Source organism: Lepisma saccharinum, chromosome 1, assembly GCF_977018435.1.
Source record: "Lepisma saccharinum chromosome 1, izLepSacc3.1, whole genome shotgun sequence".
NCBI lineage: Eukaryota > Metazoa > Arthropoda > Insecta > Zygentoma > Lepismatidae > Lepisma > Lepisma saccharinum.
In genome coordinates this window covers 78,269,698-78,288,063 of record NC_139229.1, presented here as the reverse complement: position 1 = coordinate 78,288,063, position 18,366 = coordinate 78,269,698, and the positions used below count along the sequence as shown (strand labels likewise).

Here is an 18,366-nt window from a genome sequence, read left to right as displayed (position 1 = left end):
CACTAACATTCAAAAACAACTAAAGTAAGCTGTACGAGGGCAGGCAGATTCTCTTGCTTACGACAAAAAATGAGCACTCTTGACCACCCTTGTATACAATCAATCCAAATTACACTAGTATTGCAAACTGCATACAACACAAGGATAATTTCATTACAGCGTACACTGATGTTTTTGTCGAGTTTCTTCTTCCCTTCCACTACTTGAACAATCATTTTTGGTGTCGAACGTACAACGTCTCGAAAGAAACAATGCGTGTTGGTAAATAAGAGTGGAATTCTGTCTACTTAGAAGCGCAGGTTTAAAGGGGTGACAAAGCCTGGTAAATGTTCACCCGAAAAAATTCTTGATCATTATTTTCTACGTTTCCAAAACCTCTTTCTCTCAACGTCACAGAGCGAGCGAGCGAGCGAGAGAGAGAGAGAGAAGGAGAGAGAGAGAGAAGGAGAGAGAAGGAGAGAGAGAGAGAGAGAGAGAGAGAGAGAGAGAGAGAGAGAGAGAGAGAGAGAGAGAGAGAGAGAGAGAAGCTTTCCACTCCAACCTTCCCCCCTCCTCCCAGTTCGTTTCTCCTAATGCATTTGTATAATACATTCCATCCAGGACACTTGCTTGGGTTCTGCCTTCGTTCCCGCGAGCCCGGCAACAATCGCATGAAAACAATGGGTATTCTTTGCCAGTTACCACCACCCGCTTGCCCATTGGAGCACACGAATCGGGTAGAAAAAATAAGGTCTTCTGAGGTGGGAAAAAATGAAGATCGGCGTGGAGGGGGTTGAGACGAGAGATGCACATTTAGTACGTGGCATGCCGACGAATTCGTATAATTTTTTTTTTCCATTTGCTCTGCAGCGGGTTTCAAAAGAAAAATTACTATTCTTTAGTTTGTGCGAAAATGAAAATGTTTGCATATTTTAAACGTTCCACTTGCTTTTCCCAAATCAACAATGATGTTTGTACTTTCTCCCCTTTTGGCTCTTTAACGTTGCTCTTCTACCCAACAGGTTAATCGGAACGATGATAATGAATTGTGATTATATGCAATGCAACACCAATGCATTGGCGAGGATTTTAACCCAGTGACTCTGTGGCGAGATTGTGAGCCAACTATACAAGACTGCAAGAATCGTGTTTAAATGTGTATTTCTCCGGTCATGGTTAATTTGCAACTTAAATCAGAATCAGTAACAAACAAGAAAGTCATTTGTCTCGTTCTGAATCTGAACAATTTCATACATATGTAACTTTCTTTTTGGCAAGTTTTTTCTACTGTGTACAATGATTTAAGCTGGGAGATCTGGCATTTCTTATTATCAAAGCTTTATGTAATTTTATAGGAAAAATGTATCGTGTACATGAACTTAGGAATAGTGAGAGTTAGGCACCATAGATGACACTGCATATTTGAAATGTTACAGAAGAACTATACTTAAAAGGTTTCATGGTAGATGCGCATTAGATTATTTCTAGAAATCAATTTTGTCCACTAGTCATAACTTTTAATGTAGGCCTTGTCGCTGGACGATCTATTTCAAGAAAAATAGAGACGAAAAAAGAGAATCGTAGTGCTTATTTGTTATTAGTGTTTCAACATATGGAGAAGCGTCATAAGGTACTTTAGTATATACCGACTACCTGGTTAGGTTAGGTTAGGAGTAGGTATTAGCCCCAATTTCAGGATCGACAAAATCATGTTTGCGAGGGAAATATAATTTAACCTAACCTAACCAGGTAGTCCGTATAATACTAAAGTAACCGTCATAATATCAAATAAGTTAAAAATAATTATTGTCGCATGAATTTTCCGGCTAGAAATCACACAATTTTGATTCATATTTATTAGAAAGTAGTTAATACTTTCAGGATGGAAGGCCTGTGTTGCTGCAGCCATGAACCTTCGGGTTTAAGAAGGCTAGAGAGTTAGTTAGTTAGTTAATACACATTTAAAACGAACTTGGAAAGATTTAATGGGAAAAATACACGTTCGATAAAACTATTGGATTAGATGCAACCGATGAAAGGGTGAAATGTAACAATAGCATTCAGAGGCGTGAACTTCACAAAAATATTGGGGGGCAAGATTCATAACAATCATTTTAATGTATAATGTATATATACTGTACTTCTTGGGGATTTTTGGAGGCAGAAAGTGCTCTGCCTCTCCCCCTAAATCGGCGACTATGATAGCATGCATGAGAAAAATTTTATTGTGATAAAAATATACAAAAGTCAAACAATGGTTGAGCTAGAATTTAAAATTGCCTCCTACGAAAACTTTCTTTACGTCACAGGTAACCGCTTCCAATCACACACGACCATCCGAACCAATCCTTTAAAACAAAAGAAACTCAGACGGCGACAATTTTCCCCCGAAGAACTCTCTTAACGAGATTGTCACCCGGTTAAATATCCTAACTGTGGCAGGTGCAAGGGACATTATATTATTCCGCCTCTCTCTCTCTCTCTCTCTCTCTCTCTCTCTCCTTCTGCCTCTCGTCTTCGCTGATTGATGCCTGAGGGTGCACGCAAATAAATCCTCACATTAGTGCAATTCCGGAAAATGAAGCCAACATCTGCTGCGTCTGACTGGATGAGGAAGGACTCCGAGATTGTGCCAAAGGGTGACGTTTCCCTGGCAAGAACGAACGTCACCGCTTCCGGTATTTCTTTACATGACTGATTTCACACAGCCTTACAAGATCTGAGCAAGATAAATGCATTACATCTGACGGCGAAAGGGAAACATTAAGCCTCAAGAATTGTTAGCGGGGAAAAAAATACAACTAACAGTCTCTCATGCATCTTGATTGTTCAATCTGTCTGATACCTCAGGAAGTTCAGGAGGACAAGGGCGTATGTAGCAAGTTAATACAAGAATACACAGACACTAACGGGCAAACTGTGAATTATTGGCATTCATGCGTTGAAATTGGATATGAGGAACGATATAGATTCTATTTGATACAAGCTATTCAGATACTATGAAGAGATTTTCCTACGTCATGTGGTTTGATGCGAGGAAACGGCTGCAGTCATTCTAAACTTGTCTACAATTGAATATAGCAGCGACGCTATTACGGAGTAGGATGGAAAGGACGTTCTTTAGACTCTTCTGGTAAAAAGCTACTGTGGAGTAGGATGGCAAGGATGTTATTTAGACACTTCTGGTAGAGAGCTACTATGGAGTAGGATGGCAAGGACGTTATTTAGTCTCTTCTGGTAGAGAGCTACTATGGAGTAGGATGGCAAGGACATTATTTAGTCTCTTCTGGTAGAGAGCTACTATGGAGTAGGATGGCAAGGACGTTCTTTAGTCTCTTCTGGTAGAGAGCTACTATGGAGTAGGATGGCAAGGATGTTATTTAGTCTCTTCTGGTAGAGAGCTACTATGGAGTAGGATGGCAAGGACGTTATTTAGTCTCTTCTGGTAGAGAGCTACTATGGAGTAGGATGGCAAGGACGTTATTTAGTCTCTTCTGGTAGAGAGCTACTATGGAGTAGGATGGCAAGGACGTTATTTAGTCTCTTCTGGTAGAGAGCTACTATGGAGTAGGATGGCAAGGACGTTATTTAGTATCTTCTCGTAGAGAGCTACTATGGAGTAGGATGGCAAGGACGTTATTTAGTCTCTTCTGGTAGAGAGCTACTATGGAGTAGGATGGCAAGGACGTTATTTAGTCTCTTCTCGTAGAGAGCTACTATGGAGTAGGATGGCAAGGATGTTATTTAGTCTCTTCTCGTAGAGAGCTACTATGGAGTAGGATGGCAAGGACATTATTTAGTCTCTTCTGGTAGAGAGCTACTATGGAGTAGGATGGCAAGGACGTTCTTTACTCTCTTCTCGTAGAGAGCTACTATGGAGTAGGATGGCAAGGATGTTATTTAGTCTCTTCTGGTAGAGAGCTACTATGGAGTAGGATGGCAAGGACGTTCTTTACTCTCTTCTGGTAGAGAGCTACTATGGAGTAGGATGGCAAGGATGTTATTTAGTCTCTTCTGGTAGAGAGCTACTATGGAGTAGGATGGCAAGGACGTTAAGAGAGGCTTCTAATCAACTTTTCTGGTAAGACATCATTACTAGACTGAATACGAAGTAAGACACGTCATCAATGAGTTCCTTTACTGCAGGGCTTATATTTAAAATTAAGAGTGACCACATTCCGAATGACAAATTTATAGAGGTTGGAAGAAATTTTCCCTTGCGTTCTGCCCTTTCCCATGCTTACATTAGCCGGACCTTGTGGCCGAGTGGTTAGCACATCGCGCTGCGACGCCAAGGGTACCGGGTTCGAATCCCGCTCGGGCTTGGTTGTTTGTGAATGTCAATTCATCAATTTCATCATTTAATCACTCATCCCCATCTTCGCAAATTAGCCAAGAGGCACAAAACGCGAAGTAAAATAAACTAAATCAATCAAGCTTACATTATTCTTGTTGCAACGGAAGAAAATACCACAAGCTGGCTGGAACAAAAGGGGGGAATGACACGTGTCGGCCTAAGTACTGGCGTGAAGGAGTTTCTCCTCATCCTCCTCTCATCTTCTCTTTCTCCCAACTTCCAAGGAGAAGAGGGGGAGCCTTTCCTTTTGTCTGTTTCCCCTTTTACGGAGTGTCGTGTTTCGTGTCCATCTCTTTGAATTTCTCGGGTTGCGTGACCCCGGTGTATGAGAATACAAGACTTCGGAGGCAGCAAAGAAAGGAGAAAAAATGGTGGAACGTTTCTACCTCTTGCGAATCCCCGGAGGATTTGGTAAGAATGTTGCACACCTCCTGGATAGAAGCACGAAGCCCGCAACAAAAGGACTAATACCTTTGTTTCATTATATGCCAGGTGCAGTCTTGTCGACAGGATTCATTACACAGAGCGTGGTTGGTTCGCCTTCCAAAGTTTCTTACGAATGAAATTAGACACGAAAACACGTGAAATCGATGCGTGCTTTTTAAAATTTAAAATTCAAAAGAAATTTACCGTTTCCACGTTTTTTTAGTTTGGTTTTAGGTCCACTTTATGCACAGGAAGGCTAATCGGGACTGGACCTACAGTTTTAGTGGGACCTGAACAACTTGCGACTCCACCGGGTATGTAACCCGGTATACAAGACGATGACGTTACCACTACGCCATCGAGGAAGCGCACTTCTTTTACGAAATTTTCTCCTTGTTTGTATGTATTGGGTTATTATGCGTCGCTTTTTCTCCCACTTTTGGCTAACCGAGGCGATGAGGATGAGTGACGATATGAAATTAATGAAGGGACGCTAAAAAAGAACACCCATCCACAGACTGTGATTCGAACACGGGACACCTGTCGTCGTAGCGCGCTGTGATATTTTTTTACGAAATTAAATTTGTATTAGGAACATATTGAGAGGAGTGAGAAATTAAATTAAATTGATTTTAAATAATATTCCTGAGAGGATGTTTAATTAGTAAATTCTGACTTTCTGTAATTCGCCTAAGTTAAAGAATCAAACATGTTAAAAGTGGATTTTAGTAGTACTATTCATTAACATTTGATTAGTGACAGTTTTGTAGCTGGTTTGGTGGTTGAGTCATGGCATGATGATGGAAATTGATAAAGGGACACTCGCAAAGAAGAGCCACGCCGGGATTCGAACCCGAGACACTACACCATCGGGGAGGCTCAAATTAGCGAGTCAAAGAAATATGCTTGAAAATTATATTTTTCTCACTTTACTTCGCTCTTCTGCCACTTTTGGCTAATCGCGAAGAAGAGGATGAGAAGAAATTGATGAAGGAACAGTAGCAAAGAACACCCACAGCAGGACTCGAACACAGGAACTTCGTTAGCGAGATCGAAAGTAACATTAAAGGCGCTCAGCCACTGAACCGGCTTAAATTTGAAATTTAAACGAAACAACAGTACATATCAATAAAAAAACTACCACAAATAATGACCGCGTTGATTGAGTAAACTCATCGAAGCCTTCCTGAAATAAATTTGCAAATACGGACCCACGCTACACGGAATGTTATTTACACGCGGAAAAAAACCATGAGCGACACCCTTTTACCTCAATACCGCTTTTTATTGTCTCGTGCTTGCTTTCAATTACTTGCATCACCGACCGGCGCTTTATACTGTTGACAGATTACGCCATTCCCCGCGTGTCCACCGAGCATAACGGCGATTCATTTATCGCTGCAACACGCGTAATACCGCCGCAACCATGTGTGCAGCGCGTAAAGATAGATCTGGATTATCAACCCCTCCCCCATGCACCCTCTCCGCCCCCTGAAACTCCCTACATGGAAACATACATATTTCGACATTAAAGATTGGGACCGGGTGGGAAAAAAAGGGAGGGGTGGGAAGCCGTGGATATATCTATGCGACACAGCTTTCGGGTTGGATTTCATTTCAAGGGATGGGGTGCGGAGCCCAACCCCTGGCGCTAAATTCTCGCTTTCCCCCTTCTAAATCCCTTCCCCCAACCCTTCGAGCACTACTTCTCTGTTTCACACCCTCAAAGGACCTCCGGCACGGTTGCCATCCCACCGAACGAAGAAAGTAAAGTTGGCTTATTTGCGGGAGAGGACATAAGTTGAATGAAATACACAAAACGAGGAATGGTCTGAAAGTTGTATACTAGAGATTCAAAAACACATGAAATGGCATTAAGCGGGGATGAATCAAGAAAAGGAGGCTGAAATGGCGTGTGGGTGGCGGCAAGAGGGACCGAAATTGTGGGATGGGGTGGCGGCAATAGACTGACATAATGGTGCATGGGTGTTGACAGTAGAGACCGAAATAATGGTGCATGGGTGGCGCCAATAGAGACCGAAATAATGGTGCATGGGTGGCGCCAATAGAGACCGAAATAATGATGCATGGGTGGCGCCAATAGACCGAAATAATGGTGCATGGGTGGCGCCAATAGAGACCGAAATAATGGTGCATGGGTGGCGCCAATAGAGACCGAAATAATGGTGCATGGGTGGCGCCAATAGAGACCGAAATAATGGTGCATGGGTGGCGCCAATAGAGACCGAAATAATGGTGTATGGGTGGCGCCAATAGAGACCGAAATAATGGTGCATGGGTGGCGCCAATAGAGACCGAAATAATGGTGCATGGGTGGCGCCAATAGAGACCGAAATAATGGTGCATGGGTGGCGCCAATAGAGCCCGAAATAATTGTGCATGGGTGGCGCCAATAGAGACCGAAATAATGGTGCATGGGTGGCGCCAATAGAGACCGAAATAATGGTGAATGGGTGGCGCCAATAGACCGAAATAATGGTGCATGGGTGGCACCAATAGAGACCGAAATAATGGTGCATGGGTGGCACCAATAGAGACCGAAATAATGGTGCATGGGTGGCGCCAATAGATACCGAAATAATGGTGAATGGGTGGCGCCAATAGAGACCGAAATAATGGTGCATGGGTGGCGCCAATAGATACCGAAATAATGATGCATGGGTGGCGCCAATAGATACCGAAATAATGATACATGGGTGGCGCCAATAGAGACCGAAATAATGGTGCATGGGTGGCGCCAATAGAGACCGAAATAATGGTGCATGGGTGGCGCCAATAGAGACCGAAATAATGGTGCATGGGTGGCGCCAATAGAGACCGACATAATGGTGCATGGGTGGAGCCAATAGAGACCGAAATAATGGTGCATGGGTGGGGCCAATAGAGACCGAAATAATGGTGCATGGGTTGGCGCCAATAGAGACCGAAATAATGGTGCAAGGGTGGCGGCAATAGACCAAAATAATGATACATGGGTGGCAAGAGGCTGAAATGGTGGGGCGTGGGTGGGGGCGGAGACAAGAGAGGATGGAATGGTACGTGGGTGGCGGCAAGAGGTTGAAATGATGTGGGGGTGGCGGGAAGAGAGGCTGAACAAAGGGCGAATGCGTCCTAAAAGAATAAAATCCCGTAATATGGACAGTATACTAGATAAATACATGTAAACTGGTAACTAGATTGTTCAGATAACTAGGCATAAATTTAGGGTTTCTTCATAACTGTAGTGATTGTATTTGATGGGCAACAGCTTAATTTTTTTTAAAAAAATATACGTGTTGGCTTCTACAATGACTCATGGAGGAAATTTCAATTTCATCCCACAGAAAACTTGACATTGCCTTCTTGCGTGTGATGAGCAGACAGATAGAAAAGGAAACATCAGCAATTCCCTGAAAAGCAACCGCAGATGGCAACACTTCACCCTAAGCCAATCCCGAAAACAGCCGTCGATGTATGAAACGCGGCGTCTCTGGTGGCGGCAGTTGGAACTTTCATTAGCGGTAATGGCTGCCTGAGACACGGGGAGGATTTTTTTTTATTATTTTTGTAAAAAAAAACAACCTAAGAGGCACTTACGTCATTCTGTCCTTCTCGCACCCTCCACTGGCTACCCCTGCTGGTTTGAAGGGGTGTCACGTGTTATACCTCTGTAATGAATTTGGTCAGTGTCGGTAAACTGCTCCTCACAGGATGAAACTCTCAACTGGGTGCTCATCCCTTTCTCTCCCTATACGTGATTTTCAAAAATTTCCGCGCGTTAAAACAATTCATGCGTGTAGTTCTTTTATGTACGGAGGGGCGGTTGGCCTGTTTCCGCTTCTGTCCCCTTTTTTGCACAATAAAGTGGAAGAGGAACTTTTTACTCTCTCTCACCCATCCTAGCGTGTCGGATGTGTGTTCAAAAGGCTGCGGTTTCAATTCCTGACTTCACGGGTTTTTTCCCCACTCAATCCTCATTCTCTCATCGATGAGGTTAATCCAAAAGCAAAACACACACAATTTTAAACCACTCAGAAACTCTCTCACATTTCTCACCACTCCCAACGGCAGTGCCATTTTATAACAAGGCCTGTACAGAGACCTGTATATATACGTCATCATTGATAGGCGACATGAGCACTAGTCACGCTTACCATGTTACAATTACACTTAATCCACATACACTCTACGTTTCAACTATATTATTTATACCCGGTGGAGGCGCACTGGTTCGTAACCCACTTTAAACTGTAGGTCCAGACCCAATTAGACTTACTGTGCATAAAGTGGACTTACAACACCAAATTAATCAATCAACTATATTAACTTTCCCTCTATTTAACACACAATCGAGACTGATTCTCACATTATATTGCCATCCGTGCCATACCAGGGATGACGTAAGTAAACCAAGAATCTGTACCGGCCTTGTTACAAGACGGCATTGCGTATATGGCCAAGTTCACGATACAATCCATTCGAAGAGGAACATGTCACACCCGACGACATTGCCATGTTGAATAAGCCCAACAAATAAAATGGCTGTCAACTTGTGAAGAAATATATTTTCATGTAAAGTTAATGGAAGTCGCCAAATGCATTAAAAAAAATTACACCAGCACATATTAATTTTGTACTTGTACTTGATTCATTGATCGAATTGAAAATTGTGGTTGCGTCAGCACTTAAGCTATTTTGCACCCGTCAAATTGTACGAGGCCAAGCCCTTTACCATAAGTACAACACGTGTCTGAGGACTAAACTATCTCTACCTGGGTTAAAAAGCTGAGGCTGTAAAGTGGCACTCAGCACATATACGGAAAAAACACCAAAAGAACACAGCCCTACGAGGATTATACAGGCCGTAGGTCCAGACGCCAGCGCCTCGTTGGTCTGCAAAAAGTAGTTACCGGGGTGTGAGGTTGACTGTTGGGGGCCTTACACGCCCACGACTCTACTTGAGAAATATCTACAATTACAGCTCTAAGACACGTATAAATTTGTAGATTGACACGTCCACTCATCTTACTATTACGTATCTTAAGTCTAAGAGTCCGCGTATTGTGTTCATCTGAACGTAAAGTGGATTTCACAGTGTAGTAAGAAGTTGAATCTGGCCCTAACATTGCTTCAAATTCAACAGAACCATGAAAACGGGTCAAGTCTTTGCGACGGAGTCTCTTTCATCAACCCAATTATTCTGCGACGGCTGTGTCCCATCTCAGAGTTAGAATCCTATTGTGCGTACACCGCGACACTGACAAGTTTTCTACAGCACGACGAGGCGAGGTCTCATTAACGTTCCACGAAAGGTAAATAAAGAAGGATGCTCAAAAAGCTGTATCAAGACTCGAAAGGACGACTTTGTTTCCTTGCAGAGTTCTTGATTCTTCTGCATGATCTGCTCCCTTACCTCCACCCACCACCGGTGATGAAGGAGGGGGCTTAACCGGGTATCAGTTTGTGTAATTAGTGTGAAGTTAATATCGGCAACGCGGAGATCAAATGGAGAAAGACACGGCAGCTCCAGAAGGGTTTTTTCGCCCCCCTAAGCCAGGGCGCTTTCTCACGTGCTTTCAGAACGGCGAAAATCTTCCTTTTGAGTTCGAATCAAGCTCCTCAAGAGAAAACTTTTGTCACATTCTTACTTCAATCCTTCCCATTCGTCAATTCCGCTAATGAAATCACCGTGGTACTTCCTTCCTTCTCACAGAGTCTCCACACACAGAGAGTTTGGAGCCAAAAAAAGCGAAAAAAAATAAGCTTTCGTAACTAGCATCGCATTTTCCCCACCTGGGACTTTATTTCCTAAAGACGCCATCTCGCTCAGAGCTCTCTTATTTTTGCTCTCGGAAAAGTTTCCCATCTTCGCATTGTCTTCATCTGAAAACATCAAGTCGACTCTTGTGCGCAGACTAATCCTCTTTTCACAGATCCTCCGCGTATCCTATTTTCCTCGTATTCTTCTTCCTGTTTATTATCACTGTGTTTTCCATCTTAGTCTCCTCCGTGAAAGACGTCGCTCGGATCGGGTTTCATCTCAACTTCCGGCCCTTTTCAGCTCCGGTCTCGATGCCGTGTCAATTGCGGTGACACTTCCACAATGGGGCCTTTCTCCCGGAGTCAACTCTGAGGACCCTCTTAATGGAAGAACACAATGGTTCGGTCTTCGACAAAACAAAACTTCAGGCGGTTACCTGGGGAAACATGCCACTCTGACAATCTGTAGATCTCGAAGGCGAAAGACCTTAGTGTCGAAACAAAAAGCACGACCTCGGGACTCACCTTTATGTGTACTGACAGTGGCGCCGTCTTAAAACACTACAGTTTGGCAAATCTTATATCCTACAGAAAGAGTATTATGCCCGTAGTTGCTTCGTTTAACCCTTTTTTCAGTAATCATGTATAAACATTCATGCACATTATGTTTATATATTAAAAATGATTTCTCAGGTTTTGCCCATATTGGTAAATTTTAAACAAGTTGCCTATTAATTTATAAAAATTGGGACCAATCTTTTGAAATATTTTCCTATCAGTATCATTTTCATGATATAATATACGCGTACTTGTAATTGTATAAAGAATGCATTTTATTTCTCCAACTTTTTTTATGAACATTGAACATTTTGTAAATATTCAGATATTTTATAAATCAGTTTTAAAATTTAACGACATATTAAGTTCATCAGTTTTAAAAGTTTCACGTCATTCACACATTTGCCATATTGTGTATGATTATTTTCCATAAATTCGAATTTAAGTGAGACAAATTTGTTAGGGTTTACATACAATAAACGATTTAATACATGTAAACACCTAACGTGATGGTTGAGAAGTCTCAGGAGTTTCATCCCTTGAGGAAAATTTCCCAATATCTCGCCAGCTTAAACCGTTGTATCAGGAAAACTGGTAATTTACATTTACAGAAGAACCAATGATTCTTAAGACTATAGACATCATTTCGGATGGTACACTCAGAGACACTTCTAGGTTTTAACAATCCCACTGAAAATTAATAGTATCCTTATTCGTGACTGTACACAAAGCTTATGCTTATTGACAATCCTTTAAAGCAGGGCTTATTCCTCGGGAAGCCATCAAAAGTCCGGGCACCTGGCGAGCCATTTGATGTGAACGAGAAAGGGGAAATCATTTCCTGCTCTCCAAAAATAGGCACTATCTAGGATGGATAGTTAAACAGATGATCTGTTTTACTCTTCAACGTAGTAGACACTCTTCCGAAGCTCACTCACTCGTTATTTGTTGTGTTAGAAGTATCGTTTCCATGGCTCCAATCTGACATTTCAGGGAACTGACGTGGTGGTGATAGTCTGGCAGTTCAGGCAACCGCAACTGTCGCTGGAGTCCGGTCTGTTTGGTGGTCCTAAAAAGAGCCGACTTTCATGATCGACTTTTGTGGTCCTAAAAAGGGCCGACTTTTGTGGTCTTTACAATGGCTAAAGCTTCCTAAGCTTGGCTTGTTTGGAATTACAGTGTATTTGTCGTTGTATCTGTTTACGGAAAATTACATATATTTGCAGATTTAGACACCCTTGCTACAGCGAGCGGTAGAAATATCTTTGAGAAAACTTTACACTATATTATTAATTTAATCAACAATAAAACCTAGGACTAATCATCACAACAACGTTTGAGAGGGACACAAGAAAGAATAATTTGAACTCTAGTGCCATCTAGCGACGATCTAGGAAATTTAAAAGAACCACCCTCGTATAATAAATCGTGCCAAGTCCGATGCAGCATTGGGAAGAGGAACTTTAACTCACCCTTTGAAAACTCCGAAGATACATTCGACACACCAGGAACAAAAGGAACGCTCCCGGCTGATTCGGGAATCGACCACCGGACTCCCGTTCTAATCTAATTCGACTTGACGAGGACATGGCTTAGGGTGACGCCAGGGGGGGGGGAAGCCTGAATCAAGCTTAATACAGAGGATTCTTCGGCTTGAATCTCTGTGGAATACGCAATGATGTGAAAGCGGGGCAGCTTTGTCACTTCTTTTGCTCAGGGGCGGCGAAAAAAAAAAACCTCTGGTTTCCACCGATGGAAAGAAAAGGTTAGTAATCCCATTACGGAACTTGTCTTTGGAGCACCCCTGCATTCGGATTCCGGGAACAGCCGAGCTCAGGTAATGAAATGGCGCCCCCATCAGCCCGCAGTAAAAGACCACACATTATGCTCCTTCTTCCTTTACCCCCTGTCTTCCTTAACACCATCCTTCTTTCCTTTTTCTTCAACAGTTCTTCCTCCTCCCAACTTCCCCTTTCGTCGCAAGCAATTCAAAGTTACCCACTTAACGAGACGTCCGTCGCATGAATTGATTTTTCGACGATTACGGCTGAACGACTTTCCCTACCCTTCATCTCCGTACGCCCGTCATTTGTTCTACGTTATAACCTCTCTAATGTTTAACTCCTGGCTTTGATCTATCCGCAGTTTCGATCTAATCCTGAAAGGCTGCACACGTGACATTTGATCCAGAATTTAAGTCAGCTTGATACGTACACACTGTCAAGTACCCTGTCCTTAACATGTTTAAAGATTCACGATTTCAAGATCTGAATCTACACCTTACGTTTAAAGCACAGAAACGCAAAGTTCAATCAAAAAGCGCAGTTTGTATTTCACGGAGATGTAGATGGAGAAACTTAGATTATTTTCTAGCAGCCCCTGTCATCACCTCTCCATTAGTTGTGGTATCCATATCCCAACCCACATCAAATAAGGAAGAGGCATAGATGGATTGGTACCAGCATTGGTTTAGTAAAATTAAAATGTACGTGTCGGGTAATATGGGATACAGGCTAACACGGATCGGCAAATATAACACGAGGAACTTGCATGCAAAAGATCAATGTTTAGGACATTAATTACCTGAAAGGTGAAGCATATTCTAAACTAATTGTGTTCTCACCTTTTCACCAATCAGTTATCGTTTCTAATTTAGGAGTCTCCTTTCTGTGTCAGTGTTTACCACTCCTCTTTTGTCTAGTATTTTCTTACAGTGGTCTTAAAATAACCTCACGTGGCTGGCCAGTGAACCTATCTGCATTCAAGTCTGAAAGTAATGAGAATAGATGCGCAGCTACTTGCGCAGAAGATCGAAAATGAAGCTTATGGGAGGAGCTTTCTAACACGCCATTTGCTACACTTCCATCATCGAAGTTCAGAGGCGTATTATGAACGTTTGACCTGGTTTACCGGAACAATTCTTATCTATTATATATATTATACACCTCATCTAAATTAATTAGATAATAGAAATACAATACCAGTGCAGACATCCAAGTAAAACAAAAACAGTAGTGCCATAACTTTAAATTTTTCCGCAATTTCTATATTTTTTAAAAAAAAAACCATTTTACCTAAAATTGAAGCTAGGTTTCTCTGCACCAAGGGAAATAACCCTTCCTGTAACAACACTGCCTCGGCCAAGCGCGGCACAGAAAACAGGAAGAACAAGTAATAGTATTCAGGGGCACTCAGCATACAGGACTGCACAGCCCTATGGAGAATTGTATTATTGGCCGTAGGTCCAGACGCCAGAGCCTCGTTGGCCTGCAACTTTGCAGTTACCATGGAAGTGAGGTTGAGTTTTGGGTTTCCTTACCAGAATGTACCCCTCATTTCTAAAGCTAAACGGATAAGAATGTTTGAAAAAGTTGCAATTACCGGCAGTAAACGCGGCAAAATGAAAAAAACACGCCACTGCCGAAGCTGTGCAACAGAAATGGAAGTCAAGAAGTGAAAAATTACCAAGGGAGGAAAAACAATGCGCGTCCATCAAATTCAATTGATACTTCTAGCATTAAAATATGTTTTTCGCTCTAGTTCACAGATGGAGCAACTTAATGGTGTTTTTGCAAACGCCTTCACTGCTGATGGAACACTTAAAAGGAAAACCATTTCTCGGACACCTACCTTTACTCAGCACCATCACCTTGGACCCGTCCCTCGCCGAGAGGAGGCCGTTGCACGTAGCGTCTCCGGACTGGGCGACTTCGTAGACAGTTTTACTGTTATCCCTGGACTTCTCGTAGACGAAGCATCGATACCTCTCCTCGCTCGTCGTGGCCATCTTGTGCTCCAGCTTCCCAACCAGGTAACGCGTGGATCCTTCCTTCCACGTAGCTAGGCAGACGAGCCTCTCCACTGAAACAAAGATAATGACACTTGGTAAGTAGGGTTATTTCGTATTTTCATATTTAGGTATCAGAAAAGTCAAAGCTTGTTTCAAGTCCACTTTATGTTCAGATATATTTGACTGGGATTCGAACCAACGTGTAACATACCTCCACGGAGGATCGAACCGGGAACCTTTTGGTTACAAGGCAACAACGTTACCACCATACAATCGGGAACGTCATATTGTACAGGTTATTTCTATATTTTTACACTGCTTTCAGCAGATATATCCCAATTGCAGGAGGCACATGCACCCATATAGTTTCAATTATACAAAAGAAACAGGGTGTGATCAGGTATTTATCATGTGTAGCACCTGAGACACACTATGTTCGTAGCCAAAGGCCAAAGGAATTGCTCTACGTTCGCAGAAAAAAGGGCAAAGGAATTGCTCTACGTTCGCGGAAAAAAGGGCAAATTAATTGCTCACGTTCGCAGAAAAAAGGGCAAAGGAATTGCTCTACGTTCGCAGAAAAAAAGGGCAAAGGAATTGCTCTACGTTCGCAGAAAAAAAGGGCAAAGGAATTGCTCTACGTTCGCAGAAAAAAAGGGCAAAGGAATTGCTCTACGTTCGCAGAAAAAAGGGCAAAGGAATTGCTCTACGTTCGCAGAAAAAAAGGGCAAAGGAATTGCTCTACGTTCGCAGAAAGAAAGGGCAAAGGAAACGCTCTACGTTCGCAGAAAAAAAGGGCAAAGGAAACGCTCTACGTTCGCAGCCAAAGGGCAAACGAAACGCTCTATGTTCGCAGCCAAAGGGCAAACGAAACGCTCTACGTTCGCAACCAAATGGCAAACGAAACGCTCTACGTTCGCAGCCAAAGGGCAAACGAAACGCTTTACCTTCGCAGCCAAAGTGCAAACGAAACGCTCTACCTTCGCAACCAAAGGGCAAACGAAACGCTCTACCTTCGCAGCCAAAGGGAAAACGAAACGCTATACGTTTGAAGCCAAAGAGCAAACTAAACTCTCTACGTTCGCAGCCAAAGGGCAAACTAAACTCTCTACGTTCGCAGCCAAGTTTAATTTGAAATGCTAGATTGGAACACAACTAGAAACTAGTCTTCGTAGTGCCTTACGTTAATCAATCCACGGGGGGAGGGGGGGGGCTATAGGTGGACTAACGGCCAACAGCTCTACGGCAGAGAATTGCGAGTTCAAATCTAAGACAAGAGTTTTCCTAGCAAATGCTGTGCAGTCGGCCTATACTGTTTAACAATGTTCACACGAGGCACAATGTCAGTTATTTCGGTCAAAGTGATTGAAAAGTGCACGGTCCTTCTTTGCGATATGTTAAGCTCTTTCAGTAATTTCCTCAGCCAACTCCCGATTCCCCCCCCCCCACATTATTTTCCGCCCTCTTCCCGTATAAATATCATTTTCAAAAATTCTCCCCCTCCACCTTCAAACCCCCCTCTGCAAACTTCTGCTTCTTACAGAAACCCCTTTTGCTTCATTTCTCGTTGCCAGATATCCTAGCCTACTTTCAATATTCGACTGTCTTTTTTTCCCCATCTTCTAGCAGCTTTTTTTCTCTCTCCATCTCTGCGCAGTATCCACGTCCCTAACTTCCAATCAAGAGCTTCTTCACGGCTTTATGAAGAAAGTTATAAGTGATCTGTTCTGATGCTTATATTAAAGTCTCTTTTTTTTTCCCAGTTTCTTCTTTTCGTTCAGGGATTGGTTCGGCTTCTTCGGGATGGAAGGAAGGATAAAAAGGGGAAGAAATCAGGAATAATGTTCTCAGCAAAGCCTGAGAAGGGAAAGTTAGGGAGGGGGCAGATGAACATCAACTTTTAGGATAGCATAATGGTAGGTTTCATGTGCAGGCGAGGAGTTTTAGATTGGTTGGAGAAAATGAGATGGACGTAAAATACTGTACGGATACGGTAAGAGAGCGAACTGGGCAGCAGTAAGTCTCTATTTTCGGTAAATTATAAGGCTAACATAACTCTGGTACCTGAAAATTAATTCAGGATTATTGTGTGTACATGTGTGACAGAAAAAAAAAACAAGATAAAAACTGAGAAAACGAGAGAGAAATAGGTAAAGAGAAAGAACACACACCTGTGCAAAGAACTTTATGACATGTCCAGTTTTCGCGAAGCACGCTAATCCTAATATTTTTCTTGAAAAATGAAATATATATTACGCACATAGATGGGCTTTTCTAAGGGACTGTGGGCCACCCTAACTTCATCTTTAGCGTCAGTACTGAAAAAATAGCTTGTCAGAAGGTGTACGGCGCTCTAACTGAAAAGAGTTTCGCGTCTCGCATAGTGGGTTAAACAAGAACTGAATAAATAGCCTACTACTTTTATTTCTTTGGTATATAGGTGTGTTTCACCTACGTCACGAAATGTTGCATTGTGGCTTCAAGCAGCCATGATTGAGGCCAGTTCTTGCAAGAGTACGGAATGCAAGAGGGTTGGCGGGAGGGAGATACCAACACAGACATTCGTGATTTAGAACTAACGTGCAGTTGGTGCAGATGTAACGAACGCTACGTGGTGGGTATTTCCTTGCAAACGACAAATCGTAACGAACTGTGAGGTTCGTGGGATCTTACCAAGAATCTTAACCGTTATGCTTGCGTGATGTAGCTTTGTCATTCATTCATTCATCCTCACTGGTGAGCACTCGCCCTTGGCAGATAACTTGATGGTAATGGGCGAGAGGTTACTTTTCACACATTGAAATGGCACAACACTAAGAATTTGGGTTTATATCTTCTTGTTTAGATGAACATGGTTAGAGAAGGATGTTACCTGTCTATTCGATGATGAGTAGTTCCTCGGAGAAGACTCTCAGGATTGTGCTATGCAGGCTCGCTCAAGCTCCCCGATGTTTCTCGTTCCTCGATCCAAAGCAAAAGACCCCACGTCGCCCGTTACACTCTAACTTATCCTTTCTTCCACCACCTGGTTATTGCTCCCTAATACCAGTTGATCAGCAACTTAATTCCAATCAACCAGGAAGATTGATTTAATACTGATCTAGCATTCTTTGAATGCTTGAGAGAGTAACGGCCGACGAAGGAGGTTATTGCTTCTGGCTTGCTATTTTTCTCTACTCAGGGGAACCTGTTACGAAATATAATTGGCCGCAAGCATGGCCTCTGTGCGCAATGCGCATCCTGACGCCACATGAAACCCACCTCGACTAATGTCGGATCATAGTTGAAAAATCTAAGACGCGTGTTAAGTGCACGAAAAAAACAAAAAAACTTTTAAACTTCAAAACACTCCATTGTGCCTCATGGTGCATTGTTTCTTTGGTGACACAGATCTCCGTTCTAGCGGAGGAACTCCGGGACTCTTGGCTCGACATATTTAAAGTTATAGAAGTGTTTGCCATAGAGGAATAGTGTTGCCCACGAGACGAGACTTTGGCCT

At 42.7% G+C, this 18,366-nt stretch overlaps 1 protein-coding gene across 1 annotated transcript in view; it reads right to left on the bottom strand.

Annotated features, from left to right (window-relative positions):
• Positions 1-18,366, bottom strand: part of LOC145996780 (uncharacterized) — an 892,808-nt gene that overhangs the window by 42,386 nt on the left and 832,056 nt on the right. Inside the window, exon 6 of the mRNA XM_083133317.1 lies at positions 14,711-14,941. Coding sequence (XP_082989443.1) covers positions 14,711-14,941 — 231 coding nt within the window. The remainder of the gene's footprint in view (positions 1-14,710; positions 14,942-18,366) is intronic.